The sequence below is a fragment of the Malurus melanocephalus genome, unplaced genomic scaffold (assembly GCF_030028575.1).
Source record: "Malurus melanocephalus ecotype Western Australia unplaced genomic scaffold, MMel_1.1 scaffold_78, whole genome shotgun sequence".
Lineage (NCBI taxonomy): Eukaryota > Metazoa > Chordata > Aves > Passeriformes > Maluridae > Malurus > Malurus melanocephalus.
In genome coordinates this window covers 485,479-508,532 of record NW_026623310.1, presented here as the reverse complement: position 1 = coordinate 508,532, position 23,054 = coordinate 485,479, and the positions used below count along the sequence as shown (strand labels likewise).

The following is a 23,054-nucleotide window of genomic DNA, read 5'->3' as shown; positions in this document are numbered from 1 at the left end:
TCCTTCCTTCCTTCCTTCCTTCCTTCCTTCCTTCCTTCCTTCCTTCCTTCCTTCCTTCCTTCCTTCCTTCCTTCCTTCCTTCCTTTTCCTGCCAAGCATTCCCAAATGCCACCCCAGGATCTCAGATGTGCCTTTCATCTATGGTCCGTGGGAGGAATTTCTTTCCTCTCTGTTCAGAAAAAATCTGTTCATGTGTTGAAGAAAGAACAGTTTGAGGTTCCTGTCAAGCTTCAGGTGACTAACTTTGGGTTCAGCTCTTCCTAAGTACAATCACAACTCTAGCAAGTCTCAGGGCTCTGTCAAATCACTGATTTTCTTTCCTGTGAGCTTCAACATAACTACASATGTGCTTTCAAAACAGACTATCGAACCATGCTTTCCTTTTAATCATCTGGTCTCTGTGCTTTTGTTTTACACACCTGCCCCATTTTCTCTCTCTTTCTAAAATTTTCATATCTTCCTCTCTGCCTGGCAAAGTACTCTGCACCCTCTAGTCCCTTTTCCCTTGTATTTTGTAGCTTTGTGGTATGGAAACTACTTCTGAAATAATTACAGAGAGCCTGGACACAGAGTTCCTGGGAAGTGCTATTTTATTACAACATCCCTGCTCACACAATCCAGTACTGAATGACAGAGACAACAGTGCCAGGTCTGGTTAATTCTGAGTAAACACCCCAAACTTCATCTATTTCCTATGCATTTGTTCTGGTGGGGAAAGAGCATTAACCAAAAGGTACCACAAGCTCACAAGTATGATTCGCTGCCTGTGTTATTCTACTAAGCATGCAAAGGGGATACTTATAATAGGGATATGAATAACTTTCCCAGAAAACCAGACCATTTCCATGTAGTCTGCCACTSGGAGCAGAAGCCCGCTGCTGCAATGTTTGAGGCTGGACAAGAGCATCCCAAGCCTGAAGCTTGCTGCAGAAACACAGTCACTCCATGAGGAGCTTGGGAGCAGCCAGCTAAGGAGGTCCCAACTGAGAGGGACCCCACCCTGGACAGCCAGCATACAGAGAGAGCAGTGCAGTGCCAGGGCTCTCTGTGGGAGGGGGTGCACCCTCGAAAAGCGGGTGCATCCTGCCAGGGCATTTCCCTCTCTTGTCCCACTCACCTTGTGCTTCTGGTACCTAAGCTTTTGTGGAAATTTCTGTTAGGCAAGTGTTTCACTCCCAGTCCAATTTAGTAGCAATTGATAAAAGAAAAGTCATTATCAGGAGACTGCAGGCACTTAGAAGCAGCTCCACAGCCACGTATCAATGTGATAAAGCTTCTTTTCCCCCTCGGTCTACATACATTTACAAAGATAACTGTTCATAATAACTTGTCCAAACCCCCACAAAATAACAGCTGTTCTTTCATGACAACTGAACATTTTAATGACTTCCCCAGCAAAAGCAACCTAACCCAAGCCTTGCAGACAACTGCTCTCCCCACAGAATATGAAGACAATAGAAAAAGAAAACCTAATGTGTATGCAGTGAGACAGATTTTTTTCTGTCTTCAAACTTTTAAAAATTTTATTCAGTGACTCAGATTCAGATTGTTTAATGGAGAACTGGTCATACTTTTAAAACCCAGAGAAGACTTGGGTTCCACTCTGCTGTCCTGAGATCTCTGAGCTGGCAGTTAAATTCTGTTGAATTGATCTGGACAGGTTGGATTGATGGGCTGAGAACAGTTGTATGAGGCTCAATGAGGCTAAGTGCTGGGTCCTGCACTTGGGTCACAACAACCCCATGCTGTGCTACAGATTCAGGCAACAGTGGCTGGAAAGCCACCCAGCAGAAAAGGACCCGGGGGTGCTGGTTGACAGCAGCTGAATATGAGTCAGAATGCCCAGGTGGCCAAAAGGCAATGTCGTCCTGGTCTGCATCAGCAGTAGTGTGGCCAGCAGGACCAGGGCAGTGATTGCACCCCTGTACTTGGCACTGATGAAGCACCTCAAATTCTGTGTCAATTTTTGGGCCCCTCACTAGAAGGACATTGAGGTGCTGGAGTGAGTCCAGAGAAGGGCAATGGAGCTGGTGCAGGGTCTGGAGCACAAGTTAGGAATGGCTGAGGGAGATGGGGGTGTTTAGTCTGGAGAAAAGAAGGCTCGGGGGGACAGTATCACTCTCTACAACTGCCTGAAAGGAGAAGTTAACAGAGAACCAGGGGCAGGCATGGGCATACCACCAGTGATGTTCCTGTAAGCACAGTCCCACTTCATCAATTCTGGTACAGAGTTACACCACTAGAGCCAATAAAGTAACAAGTAAAATGCACAGATGCGATGATCCTCTAGAGAAAACTGTGATGCAGCTTCTTCTAGCTTTTCGTCACAACTAGCCTCCTTCTGAAATTGTACAGTTGAAGTTTGCATTTAAAATCTTTTGGAGCAGAATTAGTGAGTTGGTTCTTGACTTGTAGTGCAGCATTATGCAGCACTTAGTCCTGGGCATAGTCCAGCACATTCAGTGATGGGTCTTGCTTGTGGCAAGATGGGTTAACTTGGCACATTATTTGCACACGCAGTACACAATGTGACACAGTGGAGACACACTGCTACCGTTTACCAAACATCTATCCCAAGGAAGGGATCTGGGATATCGTAAGTTTTACAGCTGCAGAGGACTTGTTGCTAACGTAAGAGACCTTATTTGATCATGAGGGTCAGGCCAAAAGGGTTAAGCCCAGAGCTGTGCAGAGCAGATGCCTTCCTAAGGGAAATTAGTGAAACTGCCCAGGGAAGTCCTCTTCATGATTACAGGACCAGTTACTAAAAACATATGAGTCTTTTTCCAAGGCTGTTCAGACGGGTGGGTGACTTTCTTTGCATCTGTYTTGCATTTTTTTTGCATTACATCTTGCGAGACTCTGTTTCGTAAAATCTCGTATAAGGAAACCATTTTAAAATGGCTTAGGCTATCTGGGAGTTTTACCCATTACTGCACCCAAGAAGTGCTCCTCTGCAGACCTTGGTGTTATGATTTTTAGAAAATACTAGAAATGGCACAGAACACATGCAGTGAACAATATGTAATAAAGTAAACCCACAGTTTTACTGGCAATTTACTCCAGCTTTTCCTATTGAGTTATCATCTTTCACAAGTTGCACATCATTGTCCTTTTATGGTGCCTGCTTGCTCTGTTAAAAAAAAATAAAGGTATCCTAAATACAAACAGTTAAGAAACACCACATGCCCTAACAAATGTCCATCCTTTTGTGACTCTGCTGAAATTCCCTTAGGAAAGAATGCCTCAAAAAGTGCAGGGGTACGGCCTCAGAAGCCAGTGGTGTACTCGTTCCTTGTGCTGGCACTTGTCTCTGTGTAGCCCCCAGCGTCTTTTGTTACCGTGAAAGCCCTTTCTGCAGCTCGGCGTGGCAGCAGCAGCTTGCAGGCTGCTGCCCTGTACTTCTTCGAAACGAGGTTGTAGAGGACAGGGTTGATGGATGCGCTCAGGTAGAAAAGCTGCAGAGCGAATACATTAAAGTACTGGGAGAACAGCATCGTCCTCATATCCCGAGTGTTTATAAATATGATCCTGCCAATGTGGAAAGGCAACCAGCAAATTACAAAGGCCAGAACCACCACAGCTATAAGACAAAATAACACATGCGGCAGTTAAGGAGTGAGTTAACTTTTCAACCATTCAGTAAACTGAATTTTACATGGCTGATTTTGCAGGTTCTTCTAACTCATACAAATGATATACAGAAATAATGGCATTAAGCTGTTGGAAAACTGTGACAACGGGAATAGCATCAAGTCTGACTGTTAGTCTTTGAAGTAAAAGGTAACTGGTAAAATCTAAAGTTAAACCGTGTGATGAGACTTATTGAGAAAAATGTAAACAACAGTGGCATAATATCCATATAGTAACATCAGGCACTACAGAAATCCCCCTTGGCAATGTCTGTAACGCCACATATGTGATAGGAAAACAAAAGTCAGAATAAAGAGTTTTTGTGGAAGCTCCAGAGCAGCTTCATTCGCTGCAGACTTGTGGTTTAACATGTCTACATSACAGGAAAAGACCAGGGCTGCACCTCAGTCACCGAAGCTTCACAGAATTCTCTCTATTGTGACAGTATGGTGTCTAACATAAAGATTTTACAGTGCTGTTGGGCTACTGATTTTTTCCACTAAAGCTTTTACACATCCTCMGACAATTACTGCTGGTGACAGCTATTTGACTAGATGGATCTCTAGCCTGAATCTATTCAGCTGTTTACCTGGTTCTGTGTTGCATTTTAGTACAGTGCAAATACAAACCTTCTTGACACAGGAACACAGCAGGAGAAGATGAGGAACAATTAAAGAAGTGTATTACTATATCCATACTTTTAATTACTTTTGTTTATAAATGCATGTAAGTAAAACAAACAATCATTTGTGGGACATCCTCCATGTTCCTTAGAGCTTAAAAAAAAAGGGATGAAGCCAAAGAAAGTTTACGCCTGAAATACACTACATATAAAGCAGAGCTGGATCTTCGAGATAAGGGGGCATTGGTCTCATTCAGTGGGTTGAAATCATGGACATAGGTACTCCTGTTGGAAAACCTTGTGCCTACTTTAGTGTAAGTTCCTTCCTCAAATAAATCAGCAAAATTGTCTCAGACTTATTAGTTTCTTTCCTTTGTGCTATGCTATTTCCCTCGAGCTGATAAACCTCTCATTAGATTTCCCACATGACATGTAAAAACTACAATAAAGGTAGGAAAAAAAAAAATTGGGGCATTTTGTTTTATCTTCTTTAGTCAATTGTTGGATTTCCTTTTTCTTTCCCTTCAGATTGGTCACTACTTACAAACTTTAAAGCCCCAGAGCAGACTAAGATCTCTAACTTTCCAGAGTCTGATGCTGGGTTAGTGAATGTATGACTAAGAAAATGAACTAAAAATTATCAGCATCTTACATCTGTAGGAAGTGCTTCGGTATTACGGGATTTATCTTCAAAAGCTCGCAGGGTTAAGTGGCTATTTTTTCAGCCTCCTTGGGCAACCAGTCGATTTACTCCTAGGAGAACTACAAATGACCGCTAAGAACTCACTTTTCAGAGGCAGAAATTTTCTATGCAAAGGTGTTGCTGCCCACTGGAAGAGACTGCTGATGTTTTTCTGAAGTTGCAGGCTACCTTCTATTTGGATCTCCCCGGTAAAATTCAGAAAAATGGTATTTCTAAGGAGGGCAGTCGTGCTGCTGGATCTGCGACGCCGCGCGGGTAAAGCCTCAGCTGTGAGGGAGTGAAATCCCTGCCGTGGCAGCTCCCAGGAGTACTGATGGGCTCGGCAGAGCGGCTGGGATGTCCCCCTGTGCTATTCCCTATCCTGTACGGAAGCTGCGGGTGCTTCAGTCCTGCCATGGCCCTCCAGCCCCGGTCCTTGCCCCAGCCATAGCCCGATGGGGATGGTAGCGGGACTCACCCAGGATCCTGATTGTCTGGTGGTGCCTGTTCTCCCGGCGGAGCGAGCTGGGGCCCCGCCGGCGGGTATTGCTGTGCCACAGCTCGCGGCCGATGAAGCCATAGAGAACGCTGAGGCAGGTGACGGGCAGGACGAAGTAGCARGTGGTGACCCAGAACATGGTGGCCAGCAGGCCTGACTGCAGGGCCTGCGGGGTGGGCTTGCACTCGCGGCTGAAGTCAGTGTGGTTGTCGGGCTGCTCCACGCCGACCAGGAAGAAGAAGGGGCTGGCGGAGAGGAAGGCAAAGACCCAGAGGACGCCGATGATGGCCTTCACCCGGCGCTTGGTGACGACCACCTTGGCCTTGAGGGGGAAGCAGATGGCGAGGTAGCGCTCCACGGTGAGGGCGGTGATGTGGAGGATAGTGCAGTAAGTGCACCCCTCACTGAGRTAGTGCGAGAGGCGGCACAGCAGCTGCCCGAAGATCCAAGGCCGGGAGCGCCAGAGGCGGTAGAGATCGAAGGGCAGCCCCACGAGGATGAGCAGGTCCGAGACCGCCATGCTACCCAGGTAAAGGTTGGTGGTGGTCTTCATGTCGCGGTAACTGCGGATGACCAGCACCGTGAGCACATTGCCCGCCACGCCGACCACGAAGAGCCCCAAGCAGACGGCCGTGATGGGAACGAGCACCCACATGGGCAGCGCCAGGCACAGCCGCTCGTCGCAAGGCGGCCACGGCCATGGCCACTCCGGCTCGCCCTCGCTGCCGTTCCCGCCGCCGCGCCACATCCCGCCGGGGGACACGTCGTGCCCGGGGCAGCGCCGCTCCTTCCTCCGGCCCGGCCCCGCCCCGCCCGCGCCTCCACCGCCCGCGCAGGTACCGCGYCCCCGCCCCGCCCCGCGGGCCCGACCGAGAGACAGAGGCAGGGGAGGAGAGAGGGAGGGYAGAGGGGCGGCGGCGGTGCGCGCACAGGACTGACCACCAACAGCGAAAAAGAAGGTACTTTTATTGTCCACTGACTCTTAAAGGTATTTTGCTACATCGTTTTATATATTTTCTATCAGACTATACAGGTTCGTCTTCATGGAGCCTGACGTTGTACAACCGTAAAGTGATATGTTTGGTAGTGTATCTATAGCGTTTTAAAAACTTTAGAGTTTCTCTTTTTCTTTTATTTATTTATTTTTGGAATGTACAGTATATGAGGTAAAATAAAGATTACAATAAAAACTGTCTCCAATGCAGTAATATGCACTGAGGCTCAAATGGCAAATACACTATTAAATGATTATCAAAAATAGGAGCTCATTTGAATTTTACTATGAAAAACATAAGTCACTGCAGGTTACCTGCAGTAACAATCTTACCATTTTAGACATTCAACCRTAAGAAATCTCTGGGCTGTGACATGCAACCTCATTTGCACTGCCAAACATGGCACTTTTAAGAAGGTTCTAGAAAACATCAGTTATCGTGGTATCCTGTGGGAAGGTATCAGCCTATACGTACAAACGACAAATTCGAAATAAAATATAAACATACAGTACATTTTAAAGACAGATCGTTCTTGGAGGCCAAGTTCTTCGCCATTTCTTTTTTTTTTTCTTAAAAAAAAAAACAAAACTCAGCAACATTATTTTACAGCACAGATCATTGGACATATAAACAATTACAATACATGCCCGTTCTAATATAAGAGAAATTCTTCAGAGATCTTCAAAGCACAAGACAGAGGTTCCTTTTTTATTATTATTAAGACTGACAGAAGTGTTTAATACTTTTAAAAATGCTAAACTGAACACAAGTAGAAGTCATTAATGATCCACTATCTTGTAACTCAAATAAATTAAAAGTAGCTAATTACAAAGTGTATAACAAATAAGTGTGATGAGACAAGGATTTTTTTTAAAGATAGTTTCACTACTAGCTTTGTGTGACTGGCAGTCATTGACATCTAGCAAGATGTTCAATGGGATACTTGTTAAAATTCAGTCTGGTCATTCAAGAACTCACAAATGCAAGCTCACAAAACATTGATGAGTTATGCAATTGCAAGGTGCTCTAATGCAACATTAACTACATGCAATCAACAATTTGGTACAGTATCCAAAGAGACATTACATTAAACATTAGGATCTCAAGAAAAAAAGCAGCTTTAAGTTTTCTGGTGCAAATTACTACACTTCGTCTTCTGATTTGGTGCCCCAAAGAAAGAAAGAAAGGAAGGGAAAAAGAAAGAAAACAAACAAAAAAGGCAGTGCTTATTTCTGGCGGATATGGCAAGTCAATGCTGGGGAAACAGCAAAAATTCAATAATGAATTTTATCTCAAAATTCTATKTAACTAGCCAAAATCTGAGGGCACAGACATCTGAATAAACTGCATCCAATCAAAGGTCAACTTCAGTAATGTGTTTTTCAATTTAAATAATAAATCTAATAAGTTCTCTCACGCTCCCCCTTCTGTATTCAGAAGTAAAAGAGGCATTTTTGTAAGTAAACATCAAATCCTGGGGGTAAGATAAACCACTTGTGCCATCTCCTTGTAGTCTTTCGAAAACATCTACTTGCAGTGAAGAACTCCACATTTATCAGATAAGAAGCTTCCTTCATGCATTCTCTTCCATCCAGTTTATTATTTGCTGCCTGAGAAAAGCCCCTTCTGTTTTTCAGCATAAATCCTGCTTCCCAAATAATTAAGACAAATGAGGAGGTAGAAATACAGCGCTAAATTGCTTTCACAGCATCAGATTAATATTGTGTACAGCACAAGTTTGTTAGTTTAAGTTCTAAATGAGATCTACACATTCTTCCCTGTTATGGTAGCAACCCTTAGAAGTATGGGCCAGGAAATCATCTTTACACCTGTGTTTACTGGTCAAACCCTTTTTGTTAAACACTGCGTGACTGTCCCATATCGAGTTTTTACTGCAAGAAGGCATATAAAGAAAAGATTATATTTCTGTGACTTGCATTTTAGTAACATGTGTCAGCCTATACCTATGAGTAAGCATTTCAAAGTGGCTGAGAAAGTTTGCATCAGTCCCAATGCCGGTGCTAAATGCCTGGTTTTATAAAAGCAAGAGAACAGAATTACTTTTAGATTATGAGAAAGTAAAATGTAATGGGCAGCATTATAAAATAGATCTCTTTTCTTCACTTTATGACRAAGTACTGAATGATAACAGCAATCAGAATGGAAAAGATAGCAAAAAGTGCAAGGATGACAGCAGCACACACTTGGTCGCTCTGTGACCATTGTGTCCTTGTGGTTTGCACAGTGTCCTTGTTGGTGCTTGCCGGTGGTTCAGTCCTCTGAGAGATGAATAGCACTGGGGTGCTGTAGGGGCCGACCAGGTCCTGGTGACCCGTGGCCTCTTGGCACTGGCGAATGGCACACACGCGGAATCGGTATTCACAGTTCAGCTGGAGGCCTGTGTATCGGAATGACCAGTCCGGGCCCTTATAAATCTGGCAATAAGGGGGGGGGGGGGAAAGGGATACATCACGTGAAAAAGTCCTATATACACACATGTATCTCAGTATGGTTTTGTTGATGGTGAAGCTAACTGTAAAAAGGATGACAACTCAATAGTGTTTTGACCCACACAAGGAAAAATGAATAGAAAGCTCAAACAAGCAATTTAAATACCAGATAAAGTCTCCAGTCCTTTCGGTGAAACATGAGAACTATGCGTGCTTTTGAGGAATGAAGTGTTTTACAMCAAATAAACTCTGTCATAAGCCCCAGTGCTCAGGTAGTGACTACTTACAATGGGATGCAACATACAGTATCGTATCATGGGATTTCAGGCAGTTCACTCTGTATCAAGCTAAATCATTAATGTAATCCAATGTACTTTGTCGTAGTTATTGTGTATTTAAAATATTATCATTAATCCCAATAAACACTGTATCAGGAGAGCCACAGAGCCCTCTCTGTGATTTTTTAATTTCATCATATTCCCAAGACAGAGATGGCTTATGAGGATATTCTACAAAGGTATCTCAGTTAGCTCGTTAACATGAATTCACAACTCTTCGGCATGGAGTGCCTAAGCCAGTGAAATATAAATTCTGGTTTCTTAAATTAATTAAATTTGTACCTATGTAAAGGCTCTGCGAAAGCCAACAAAACCTCATGAGGGTGCAGTTAAAGGTACATCAATGGGTACTGAGGTATTAGAGGGATAGCTTAGTGCAATCTGATTTATCCCTTTAAACTCCTTCACCCTCCCACCTCCAAATATCTTGATTTGTTTTATTTAACTGGTAGCACAGCACAGAAATATCACATCATCAGGAGCTTTCCCCACAGTTACCATATTGTTAGACAGTATTCTGAAAATGCAAACTAGAAATGTAAAGAAGCAGGAAATCCCTTCTGATTCTGCTGTTTGAAGAGCTCTTGCTGTGCCTGAGGCTATTCACAGAATTCTCTGACAGCCAGASAGCTGAGTTTTACTGGAATCTACAACCTAGAGACTTTTCTCTCTGAGGTAGGGCAGATCATTGGAAGTGCAGCTTCCTCAAAATTCTGCTAATTCGGATCATGCATTTGGGARTGAGCAAACAGGCCACTGACACACATTCTACTCCAGCTCCAGTTATGCCAGCTGGCAGGGGTTACCATCCTCAGCTGCTTGTCTCCAATGCCTTGCCAAAAGTTGCCTTCCCTTTCAATGTGCTTCCTGGGGTATGTATATGGTAGCTTCCCAACCCATTTAAGATCTTTGACTGATGTATACAGCTCATATAGCACATTATGAACTTATTTTGGCTGTARCATGGGGGGAGCAATGGCATGAGCAATTTGGATGATGGATCAGGGAGAAAGAGGAGAGGAAAATGAAGTTTTGGCAGCAAAATGGCTGGAAACAGTTTAGAGTAGACTTCCAGGCAGTTTATTTTCTGTTCATGTCAAACAAAATTGCCACTATCATGTCTAAGTGTCTTAAAGGCTGTTTTCATAATATTTACTCCTTGATTGTTCCAATTTTAGTTTTTGCAAATTAGTCTTTTTATTTAATTTTAATTTACTATTCTAGAATGTTCTGCAGAGGCAAAAGCAATCACACACCTCAGTCTACTTTGTTATTTCCATACTCAAAGAGCAAACTTTATTTTCGTGCCCAGCTCATTTGGCAATACACACTGATAATCAAAGCGTGATTTGACTCCATGTCTAAAAGCAACACAGACTATGCTTTACATACCTAATGTTGCACTTACAATGTTAAAGTTACAAAAAAGAATATTCACACRGCAAGATAACAAACGCCTCATCTTTTACTGAAAAATTTAACAAATGGGCATAACAAACACAGTGCTACACTAGAGGTTATGAAACTATTAAGGCCTAGAATCTATCAAAGCMCAGGCAAAACTTTTTTAATATTGAACTATAATAAAATTATAATGCACTAGAATTAACTGTTTCTGTTCTGGAAGGAAAGTTCCTTGGCTTAATAGTATAAAATACTTTTTAAGTCTAATTTCATGTCAAATATCAGACAGTTTATAGGGAAGCAAAATTAGCACTGAAATGCCAAGCTACAAATTATCCTCCATTCAAACTGCTTCTTTGCTCTTAGTGCAAAGAGAACCCTTTGCCCCTTTTCTCCCCAATCTGAATTCTGTACCATTAGCTAAAAGGTTTCTTTTTGTCAGTTGTTCCATTATGAGATGACTGCCTCACCACTTGGGGTGTCAAGCTGTATTTAGTGAACATCAGTGTAACCCAGAGAGGCTGAAATTCAGTGCAGAATCTCCTTTCTATGTGAGGATGGGTTTCGGAGATACTACCCTATATTATTTAGTAACAAAAAGTTAACATGGTGACTACAAGCATACTGGAACAAAATAAGCTTTACTAAATCTAAACTAGTCTCAACTAATTTTACTAAACTAGTTATCACAAATAGTAATTGAAGAAAACTAAAATAAATCAAATACTTCATACCTGTTTGAATTCTGAGTCTTTTCCCACCATGACCTGAAGACAGTAGATAACTGGATCACCCTTCATGGGTTGCACAACCTCCCACGTGATTTCACAAGTGTGATCATTTATTCTCTCTATCCTTGGTACTAAAGGAAGGAAGCACAAAAGTGACAGCTAGMTCTGCGTTCCCTGTCACATAATGTCATACTCTAATGACCTGGAAAACGTTATATTCTTCCTGTTGTTTTGTCTCAGAGAAGCAAAAGATTCAGATTCACATGTATTCTTCCTCCAGTGTTTTCTGGAACAACAACTAACAATTCATATAGGCCTCTCTTTCTAGTTTAGGTATCACTTAAGAGAAGGCAAATAAAATTTGGTGACTTAAGTGTGCATCATATACCAAAAATCTCCAAACTGCAATGCTTACAATTATTCTAAACATGCTAGGAAGCATTTTCACCTAAACTTGCCACTCTCCTGGTAAGTACATATTCTAAGTACAAACCTTCTTATGTTAAAGAAGCTATAAACCCTGAGTCTTTCATATTTGGAGTGAACATTTTAGGCAATTATGTAAAAGGAGCATTTTCTCACTATCCCTACCTGCACTTTAAAAAGTGTTTAGTATTCTCAATGTCCCAAATACAGCATAATACCAAAACCAACCTCCCACCCTGCAAATGGAAAAAGAAGCATCCTTACCCTTCAAGGCAGCTGGAACAGATTTGGGAGTAGTGAAAATGTATTCTTGAGAAAGGGGGCCTTCACCAGCTTCATTACATGCCTGAATACAAAATTTGTATGATGTTGACTCACTGAGTCTTTGAACTTTGTATGTATGACATGGTCCTCTGTACAAGGATACAAACCTGAAAATGGAATGAGTAGCTTATTTTGAACACAGAAAAGGACTTCCGAAGCAGCTACAGTATTGTCTTTAAACATGTTCCTATAATTTCCCAGAATCTAATGAAAATCCCAGAAACACTTCAGAGTTAAATATTGTTCTGGCTACTATAAAACAATAAGCTCATTTTCCAGGGCTAAGTTTTTATTTCTCATGTCTTTGAAATAAAAAACTCTTGCACAAAGAACACTACAGATTATCTCTTACCAAAAATRGTCCTAAGCATTTTAAGAAACTGTTGTGCATTAAAAACAATGGGAAAAGACAGCAGTYTCAATGAGCTGCATTTTTTTCCCTTGGCCATCTACTCCTCCAACATCTTCAACTTTTCAAAATTACATAACTAGATTTTAGCTTTTTGCCCTTTGCAAYTGTCTCCTACTACATCTAAAATAAGTGCCATGGATCCAATTGCTCCTGTACATAATTGTTGGAGATGGGGCTCATGCAGTCCTACACAGGAGGGCACAGTCACAATTGTAAGGCACACCAAATCTCTTTCTGAGAGTTTTGTACACTGGCCACTCTCCTTCATGTTGCAGTTCTTGCACAAACTGATCACGGCAGCTCTTGCTTGATTGTCAGTTTTGGTGTCTCCAGGAGACAGCACAAATTTCTCTCTTCCTGCAGGGGTTGTCATCTACTTCAGCTTTTTCTTTTCTTTAAAAATTAMAATAGACCTGCACATGACCTACTCTTTGGTAATGGCAATGAATTTCTTTCCAGTTAAAGAGTCTAATTTATCTTCCTCCTTATAGCACAGCATTTCACATAGTAGATCTCTTATCTTGTTGTAAGGCTGCTTATCAGACATGGAACACTCTATAGCAGTGCTGCTCATTTTATCATTTAGGCAAGGGTTCTTGCTATACTATCTCAACTGACATTCTAATTTGAGACAAGGGATGCCTTAAAATAATAATTTGCATTATTTTCCACTAAAATAATTGTATATAAGGCAACAGAGAGTAAAGCATTCATCCCTTCCAATATTAAGTATATAAAATTCACAACACTGATTTGACTTGTTACTTTGACAAAATAKTTAACCAAAAGCGAGAGAGAAAAGTGCACTGGTACAAAACACTGCATTAAACTCTTCATGTTGAAGCATAAGTAAAAGACAATGACATTTTTAATCTTATACTTCTCAGCACAGAAAACTAAAGCCCTTCTTGCCTTGCCAGATGAGATGACCTCCTACATCTGTTGTAAATTCAGCAAAGAATATGGAGTTTTGTCCTTTGCTGCTATCTCCTAAGCATCAGATCCCAGTGATACTGGGCAGATTAAAGTGATGCCAAAACCAACCTTCCGTTCTTATCCTCCATTTGAAGGTGGTACTGGATAGAGTCAGTTAATGCTTTTGCAGTTCCCTCTCCCCACTTCAGCTTGAGAGTCTGAGAACTGTATGCAGCACATTCCAGGCGAGGCGGATCCGGGGGGAGAGGTTTTGTTTTCAGTTTTACGGTGTGGCTGAAAGGACCCGCTCCAATACTATTTAGGGCTTGAATGCGTACTCTRGAATTTGGAAAAAGAGAGAATAAATTAACTTGAAATTAGATGCTAAGAAATAACTGGTTATATCCACCATTCTCATTAAAGACAGAATAATGATACTATCTATAATGAAGACTTTTATCAGTATTATGCTTTGACAGACTATCAACAATATGCAGGTGTGTCACATTCCTTACCACATTATAAGGAGCTGGTTTGATTAAAAATATTCAAAATAAATTCACATTAGTGAAAAACTGCAAAAGCTCCATGAGCTACTTCAAGAGTGGTTCATCTTTTGCAGGCCTTGTACCGGAAGTTTTGATAGCCACACTGGAGTGATGGGGCTACATAAAAAAACCCACCCCAAAGAGGGGAAACCRTATCTGTGACTATTTTATCAGGTGAGTTCAAGAATTACTAATTTTACAGACTTTTTTTTAACAGATCCTATTCACGTGAAAATAAAGCGATGGTGCCCAGCCACCTTTCTTGCTGTATCCACCAGTAACACATCTCTGGGCACCTGCAAACACAAGCCCTCTTGGGTCTGCCTGCAGAGTGAGAGGGGGAAACTAGAAGTCACCAAGCRGATAGCTGAGGAAGTTGTAGAACTTGATACTCAGGGATAAGGTAGGGTTTTGTTTTTCTTCTTTCATACTTCAAGAAAGACAATGCTGGCATTAGATTTGTAAGTAAGAATTAAAAAATTTAGACAAGAAATTTATTTGTGAAAAGGAAAAAGCAGAAAACAGAGGCTCTTTATGTATCTCACAGGTAGCCATAGGGAGCAAAGTGTGTCTTTCATTTTGCAAACTTAATTTGCTTGTCCAAARTAGTGTCTATGTAATGAGAAAAAAGTAATCACAGTAATTACTTGAATTACCTAAATTACTACTTCTGAAACAATCAACCACACAACTGCAAAATGTGGAAACACAAATGTGTATGCAGGCTAAAGAATAAATATTTCTCCTTCACTACAGTAATATTTGACATCATGCTGATTTATTACAGCCAAGAACTAAGGTTAATACATGCAATTTTTTATTTGCACAAAGAGTTGACCGTGCATTCTATAAAAAATCTTATGTGGGTAGATGTATAGACCTATCTCTGCAATAGAAGCTTCTCTTTTTTTCCATCTATTGACATTGAGAGCAACAGCTCTTCAGATTGCCAGCATTATTGGTAAATAATTATAAGGCATACAGAAACACTGCAGTCTGACAAAAACCCTTAAAACAGTAATTAAGGATTCAGAAAACTGCATAGCCAGATGATATCCTAATTATACTGAAATCAGAGTGGGCTAAAAGTTTGACTTCAGTGGGATTGCCATTCTCCTTTAACACTGAGGACGTGTTTTTGTGACAGGGATGTACAGTGCCTTCAGGCAGAATGACTGATTTTAGCAATTGTATTTGTCAGTAACCCTTAGACCAAACATAAGGGATGACTTCAGCAACTAAAATTTTTCAGAAGAGATCCATAGTTGGCTGATTTTTCAAGCTGTTACTCTTTGTGCTGAATTCTGCTTTTTCTGCAGATAAGACCTYGCAAGTTGCAACGAGCTGTCATTAGATCAGATTGGACATAGTCCTTCCTTGGATGGATTTTGCCTTTTCAAATAGTGAAGCAATCGGTCCAAAACCAATAATGAATCTGAATATGTAACGTGAATTCAGTTAAACTGACGCATTTACCAGGGAGATAYAGTACTACAAATGACTAACATAAATTGTTTTTTAAAGAAAATAAAAATAGCACAGCTCATCTATTTATGATTATCATCACTACAAAACTTCTTTTTACTCCATGGCTGTGCACTAACATGTCTCTGAGAGGAACCATGAAGACAGTAAAAAAATGTAAGGAGACAAAGCATCTGCTCTTGTGGAAGAAACAGCAGGCTGTCAAGTAGCTGTGCATCACATACCTGTAGGTAGTATCTGGCTGTAAGCCACCTATAAAATAGGTCAGATCCTTCCCAACAGTTATTGGTTGCTTATCTCCAAAGTCTATGCTATAGCCAAGGATTTCAGATCCATGGTCACAAGGTTCGTCCCAGCTTATAGCAAGGCATGTGGAAGGAGAATAGTGTGGACTTTCAACTTCATCTTCACTTAGTCCACGAAGACAGGCCACAACTGCAGGTACAGATGCTGGAGTCATACATGCCACTACTTCACTGAAAGGGCCTGCACCTGCAACATTCACTGCCTGCAAATCAAAAGCAGACCATGTTTTTATGGCAGAGTAAATTCCTGTTTCCAGATTTCACTAACAACAGTTTTACATCTTTACCTGAACCCTGCAATAGTATATAGTTGCAGGCAAAAGCCCTTTCACTTCACAGCTGAGCCCAGGCCCACAATAGGACATCTGCATGCATCCTTCCACACCGCCCCACTCCAGTCGATACTCTGTGACATCAGCTCCATTACTTACTGGTACCTTAAATATGGATATAAATAATTAAAAGTTAAATTCACCGACTCAAGAAAAAAAAAACAAAACAAAAGAACATTGAAACTGACTGCACCTTTTTTTTTTTTTGTTTCAGAGGAATCTTACCCTCCCATTTCTTTGCTGATTTTTAATTTAGTACAATACAAATAACAAGCAGAATCGGATACTTCAGGAAGTTCAACRCAGACAACAGCAGATACAAAGTTCTGAACTGGGGTAAAAAAGTATAGGCTGAGGAGCAACCTTACTCAAAAAAACCCCTGTGAGTCCTGGTGAGAAAGCTGAACGTGAATCAGCAGTGTGTGTCTGATGAAGATGAACTACATACTGGCTGTATTAGCAAGTGTGCAGCAAGAAAGTAAAAGGAATAGTGACTCCTCAGCACTTGTGAGGCTGCATCTCCAGTACCATGTCCTGTCTTGGGATCCCCAAAAGGAGATGGACATTGATGTAACTGAGTAAGTCCAGTGAAGGGTCATGAAGCAGGAGTGCAACACACAGCCAAAGGTAAGGCTTATTTGATAATACAGCTAAGRGGAGATCTTACTGCGGCCTTAAGTTACTTACTGGGCAGGTACAAGATTATGACAAAAATTTTTCTTGAAGATGACATAGTGCCAAGACAAGAGTCATGACTTACATTAAAGGGTATTTTGACTAGACATAAACAAAAATCCTACAGAATGAGAGTTTACCCAGACAGTTTTACTAGCCCACAACATTTTCATCCTCTGAGATAAATAAAATTTCACTGAGAAAGACCATGAGAAACCTCACCTATTTGAACAGAAGGTGGAACTAAATGACATCTAGAGGTCTACTTGTGCTTTAATTACTGTGTGATTCTGTAAAATAGACATCTAACATCACTCAAATTAACTCCCACCTGAATGTTTTAAGAGATTTTTTTTTCCTGTACAGTTCTGTAAGTCAGATACTTCACCCCATCTCTAAGCCACTAAAATGCTGTGTTTAAACAGTATTCCCAGATAGAATCCTTCTTTTTACAAGCTTAACTTTTATCTATTGCATTTTTAATCAGATATCTAAATACTATGGGTTTATAGGAAGTCTGTGAGGCTTTTGCTACATTGTTACTGATGTAATTATATAAAATGAAATCAGATTATAAACTCAAGAAATGCAAAATAATCTATTGTATTATGTGGATACATTGTCTCTGAGGAACTGTAACTATATTAAAGAAAAATTTTAAGATGAGACTGCATCACTCGCAAATGCAGAGCAGTAGCTGTGACAAGACTTTTAAACAAAAGAACACAGTAAGATCCAGTACCTGCAGTCTGCCAAGCTACAGATGACTTATAACGGCATGATGAATGACTAAGGTTTTATCTGTTGGATAATCAGGTAAATATGCTTACAAATAAAGTGAAAATATTAGGCTTTTCAAGCTGAGCTCAAAAATGCAGAAGACCATTTTGTTAAGACAGRTGTTACCATGGCGTTCTTACCTCCCATGACACCTGAGCACATGCAGCAGATCTGCATGCCACCTGAGGGGGCTTGCACTGATCGGGGGGTCCAGGTGCTGTAGTTATTTCACATTTTTCTGAGTAAGGTCCAAACTATTAAAAAGAAAGTTGATAGAACTAAATTGTAAAAACAGAATTACTACTTTTTAAATAACAGTGTACCATAGTAGGGACATGTAATAGCAGTCTGAAACTTTGTATTACTTCTTTACAAAACAAATTTCTATGGACTGTGGATTCAGGATTTATTTCAGTATCTGACTGTTCTCCAGAATAGCTGTAAATTCTTCTTTGCTCCAGCAAATGCAATGTGAATAAATTTGACACTTCAGACTCTTGGGAAAAACAGGGAAATGCTATATAAAGTCTTATTTTGAAATTACATGACAGCTGCATTGGAACATAAAACAATTTGTACTGCCTATTTATACCTATTTATAAGAAATAAAGGATTCAAAAACTGCTGAACTATGAACAATTCTTTCCAGGGTGGAGGGAGGATAAAAGTTAGGATAATGCTTTAAAGCCTTAAGCTGTAGACCTCTTCACAAACAGTGTCAACTTGTCTGACAGTTTTTTATGAAGTGTACATTATTGAACAAATCAGGACTTTGGGTACATAACGAAATAAAGCTTGCTCTACAGCAACAATTGATTTAAACACATTTAATATTCCAAAGAGGGAAAATAGTCTTGTATCTGATGGAACATGTACTCAGAAGTTAAACTAAATATAAAAGTGGAGAGAGTCAGGAAACACTAATTATGATGTTCTGGAACACCAAAAGTTGTAAAAATAAAGGTCAATTAATTTACAAAGCTGTATACAGAAATTAATTCATTACCTTACTTCGCATAAGAATACTGAAATTGTAACAGTGCTTTAATAAAGTACTTAGCATTTCCTAATATTACTATTCAGATAAAAGACATAATTAGCTATTTTCTCTTCCTTTCATCTAAAAATCTCCTTCACTATAAACTGATGTTTGACTGTCTATTCCCACACAATAGTWAGCTATGTGACTCAAATGGTCATTTGGACCTATATTAGGAAATCCTCTTTTTAAAATTACTGTTAAATGAGTCTTTTGAAATAGAAGATCCTTAGTAGTGACTGCAGTCTCTGGAACAAATTTRGTTTCAAACTGCCTCCTTACCCCAGCCTTGTTAGCTGCTCTCAGTCTGAAGCTGTACATCCTCCCTGGAAGAAGGCTGCCCACTGTGCATTCAACATCAGAACCCTGATAAACCTCTCTGTGCTCATTGGTTTCTGCCTGAAACATTTCCACACCGTAACAGGTAACTGGTGAACCGCCGTCTACCTGAGGTGGTCCTAAAAATAAGAAAAAAAAAAAATCTTATTCAATTTTAACACATATGGATTCCTTACAATCACTAACACTTGTAATAGAATTACCCCAACGCAATTGAATTTCTCTTGCTCTTGGTCTGCCCTGTAGCCTTGGAGGCTGGCATGGACCAGGAACCACAGCTGGTGTCTGCACCAATAAGGAATCAGATACCTACAAAGGAAAGATAGATTAATGAAGCTGTCCAAGCCAAAACAAGCAAATACCACAAATAAAGGCAAATAACTGAGTCAGAAACAAGATATTCCCCTTTTTTAATGACATCTTCAAATATGTGAAGGGGCTGAAGTGATCTAGTATGTGACAAGTGATTTCTTGTAACAGAAACGATGTCAAAATAATCACACAATATGCAACATTTGCTTTTGTAATTTGGCACACATGCAAGRGGTTGACTTAAAGACAGTGGTTAATTATCAGTATAAACCTAGTATAGATGCCTGAAATATGACTTATTCAACATAAACTCATTCTCTTTTGCGTCAGAGTCCAGTTTAATAAGTTTTAAACCCTTACGCTAAGGGTTGTTCTCTTTTGCATCGGACTCCAGTTTAATGAGTTTTAAACCCTTACTCTACGGGTTGTATACTTCCTGTGGAAATACCTTTCAGAAAGCAAAAGTGGGCAGCAGTGTCAATCAGAAGAGACTGGAAAAAAAATTCAACTTTTTCACTGTTTAGCAACACTTCATGTGCAACTTAAGCTTCCACCTCTGATTTGAGGTTTGTACAAAAAAACCCTAAGAACATAATAACATGCAGCAGATGGCACTGACCGTTCTGGACACAGAYAGGAGTGAGCAGAGACAGCGAGGGGTTATTAGCTTCAGTATGATACAGAATGAATAAGAAGTCTGAAAGTCTTTAAGTTTACAGAAGAAATGAATCTCAGAAGCTCAGTCACAACCGGTTTCTATGTATGTCCAATCCAGTCTTTCTTGAACAATCTGCTGTTTTTCAGAATGCATTGTTGCACTGAACAACTGCAGCTACTTAAAAAGCAGAAACGTTTCTCAGCATATGTTCATGAGAAGCTGCAGGAAAGTTAATTACATCTTTCTTTATAGTTCTGTCGATTTCTGACACCTTCAGAAAGCATCAGAACTTTCTGGAAGTTATTTTCTCTTTGGTACTCAACGTATATTCTAAAATCATGGGTTTGGGTTGCGGGATAGTAGGTTGGCAGAGTAAAAGTCTCCAAAGACTTGTGGTTTGGTAACTAGGAAAGCACTGCAGCCAAGCCAGCTTTGAAGGAGTCCAGATTTTCTTCTTAAGACAAGGTGGCTGTAATCAAGGTTGTCTTTGCAGGAGACTTCTATGTTGAGGAAGAGCACATACATTTCATGTCATAAGGCGGGGCTGGGTGGAAAAAGCAAACACCAAGAATGCAAAGCCTTAAGGGTTTTGTGAGAGCCCTGCTGGAAGTCTGCAGAGAGTCAGGGCTGGCTTTGCTACACTTGGTGCTGAGAAGGGAGAGGAATACAGCATGACATTTTGGCACTGGCAGCGGAACTACACCACAGAAATGACAGTGCACATGTGCGTGTATGCAATGTACATATATGAGGGAGCACAGTACGGCACAGCAAATAGTTTGGGCATACTGAAAGGTAGGGTAATGTAAACATTGTAATTGTGCTGCAGATAGCATGTAAACCCTGTAAAGCCTGAGTGGAGACTCTTTCTCCCCTGTCTGCTGGGTTGACTTGGTTACTAAGACAAGGCACTACACTCACTACAGTGAACACATTAAATTCACAGATTCAGAGAATCTTCTGAGTTGGAAGGGATCCACAAGGATCATTGAAGTCCAGGTCCTGGCCCCATGACAGCACCAAGAATCACAGTATGTGAAAGACCATTGTCCAAATGCTTCCTGAACTCTGTTATGCTTGGTGCTGTGACCACTTCATGAGGAGCCTGTTCCAGTACTCTACTTACACAGCTGTATTGGGTTAGGCCTTAATAAATAACATTGTATCAATGTATCACATAGGAAAAGTATCTGTTTCTGTAAATAAGACAATCATGTTAAAACATAATATCAGAATAGTCACGTATATTTCTCTAAAAAACGAACAGAAACTTGACCTACTGTGCATCAATACTAGAACTTATCTGACATTCTTATTATRATTATTTTGTTAGGCACTTCTGCACAGTATTTGCTTAAATATCTACTGGACCAGATTTTCTTACAGAGAGAAATTTTATTTAAGAAAAATATTAGCTCATATTACCGTGCTTTGTCCGCCTTCCCCAAAGCAATATACACGCAAGCGATAGGAAGAGCCCGGATTTAGTCGGTCACACACATGTTCCCTAGTGGCTCCGCTGTATATTGTATCCCATTTGTTTCCTGAAAGGTTAGCAATAAATAGCAATGAACCAAAGTGTAATCTGCTGCACTTCAGTACCAGCCATAGCAGGTATCCTAACTTCACTTAATAAATGTGTGCCTGATGTTTATAAAAAAAAATAGAAATTTAGATTGCTTTGAATTTCCTGGAAGATCCTATAATTTCATAAAGATAGTTTCCTAGGTGTAGATCTGTTGAAGTGAAACAGCTTCCTTATTTGGTATTTACCCTAACTAGAAGAGAACTCATTTTTAATGAAATAGTTATTACCGGGTCAGCAAGCACATTCAACWTCATAATCAAATATGTAGGAAAGATACAAAAGTAAAATTTTTAATGGAAAAGAAACTTCAAATTACATCAGCGTGTTGCAGGCTGTAACTACAATTTAAATTAATGAAGTTTGTTTCTGTGTTCCTGAATGTCCGTAGCATCTGAAATACTGATTCCGTTATTTATAACTCTTAAATCAGAAACTCTTTAGCATTCTCTCTGTCTTTTTAAGAGATTAAACAGAGAACCTGGGAACTTTTAATTAAATCTCCAACAACTCAATACACCACAGAATTCAGAGGGCTGGGAATGGAACATAATGTACAACTCACTAGATTTACATTAAAGGCTTGGGTGCATCATTCCACAAGCGACTTGATGTGGACATGTAACAGAGAGGAAAGCAACAGACTAAGTATAAAAAGAAACACAGTTGAGAGACCTGAGAGGGCTCCCAYCATAGCACTGGACAAGTTGGACACAGCATTGGAGAAGTTTAAACTTTCATTCTCAATAAGACTGTGTTTCTGAACTCAGTAAGGCTACTTAAGAGGTCTACATTTTTAAATAATTTAGAAAGATAGGTTTATGTCCAATTTCTGCATGAAAGAACAGAACAACAGCAGAAAGCTATCCCAGCTGCATCATTGTTCTCCTTTAACAGTGATAGAGTACTCGCTTTTCTTTCATATGCCATGCAGACAACAAAGCTACATGTCCCTGTCTCCTTGCCCTAAAATGCCTGAAATTAGTCATTTCATTTCCAAAACTGAATAYACCTAATTAGTAAGTTAAACAAGAAGCATCACTTGCATCACAGGATATTGTGGCATCTTTTTGTTCTAATTCAGAGAAAAAGAACTTCTTATATATAAACATCAATGTGGCTCTATTTGGTTTTTTATGTCAGTCCCTGGAAATAACTTTCCCTGTCATAATACGTATTTCATTCTTCCCACATGCACACAGAGACAGGGAAAAGAACCCCACACAACTGAATGCTGATGTATGCCCTGATACTTACCACTTAAGCCTTCAGACATTTCCACAACATATGTATTTATTGCCGCTCCCCCATTGTCTTTTGGTGGATCTATAAAAACCAGAAATATTCCAAATATATACAATAAGCGAGGTAGGTTAAATTTCTTTATAGCTTTTGGGGAGGATTTCCCGAAGGCAAAATCAACAGACAGCTGGAGATGGATGCTTATTTGGACAGAGAGTATCCTAGTCCAGGGCAGCGGCAAATCATGCCAAGACCTGCTATGTGAAAGCCAGCTCTTAGTCCTTCTATACACTCTACATAGGAAAAGKGAGAAGGGAATCACC

At 40.3% G+C, this 23,054-nt stretch overlaps 2 protein-coding genes across 5 annotated transcripts in view; both read right to left on the bottom strand.

The window, feature by feature from the left end:
• Positions 1–81: 81 nt before the first annotated feature.
• Positions 82–6,207, bottom strand: MLNR (motilin receptor). The gene is made up of 2 exons (XM_057367360.1): positions 5,416–6,207; positions 82–3,583 (listed from the first exon to the last, which is right to left on the bottom strand). Exons 1-2 carry the CDS (start codon positions 6,182–6,184, stop codon positions 3,270–3,272), a joined length of 1,083 nt encoding a protein of 360 aa, XP_057223343.1. The 5' UTR covers positions 6,185–6,207; the 3' UTR covers positions 82–3,269.
• Positions 6,208–6,385: 178 nt separating this feature from the next.
• FNDC3A (fibronectin type III domain containing 3A) overlaps positions 6,386–23,054 on the bottom strand; it is a 111,999-nt gene continuing 95,330 nt past the window's right edge. For 3 of the 4 annotated variants that reach the window (XM_057367357.1, XM_057367356.1, XM_057367359.1), the window contains 11 exons: positions 22,747–22,815; positions 21,330–21,448; positions 19,138–19,243; positions 18,878–19,053; positions 17,697–17,810; positions 16,057–16,206; positions 15,689–15,972; positions 13,561–13,770; positions 12,045–12,211; positions 11,358–11,485; positions 6,386–8,866 (listed from right to left, as the gene is read on the bottom strand). In XM_057367357.1, coding sequence (XP_057223340.1) covers positions 8,552–8,866; positions 11,358–11,485; positions 12,045–12,211; positions 13,561–13,770; positions 15,689–15,972; positions 16,057–16,206; positions 17,697–17,810; positions 18,878–19,053; positions 19,138–19,243; positions 21,330–21,448; positions 22,747–22,815 — 1,838 coding nt within the window. In that variant the 3' untranslated portion in view covers positions 6,386–8,551. The other variant, XM_057367358.1, reaches the window with a different exon arrangement.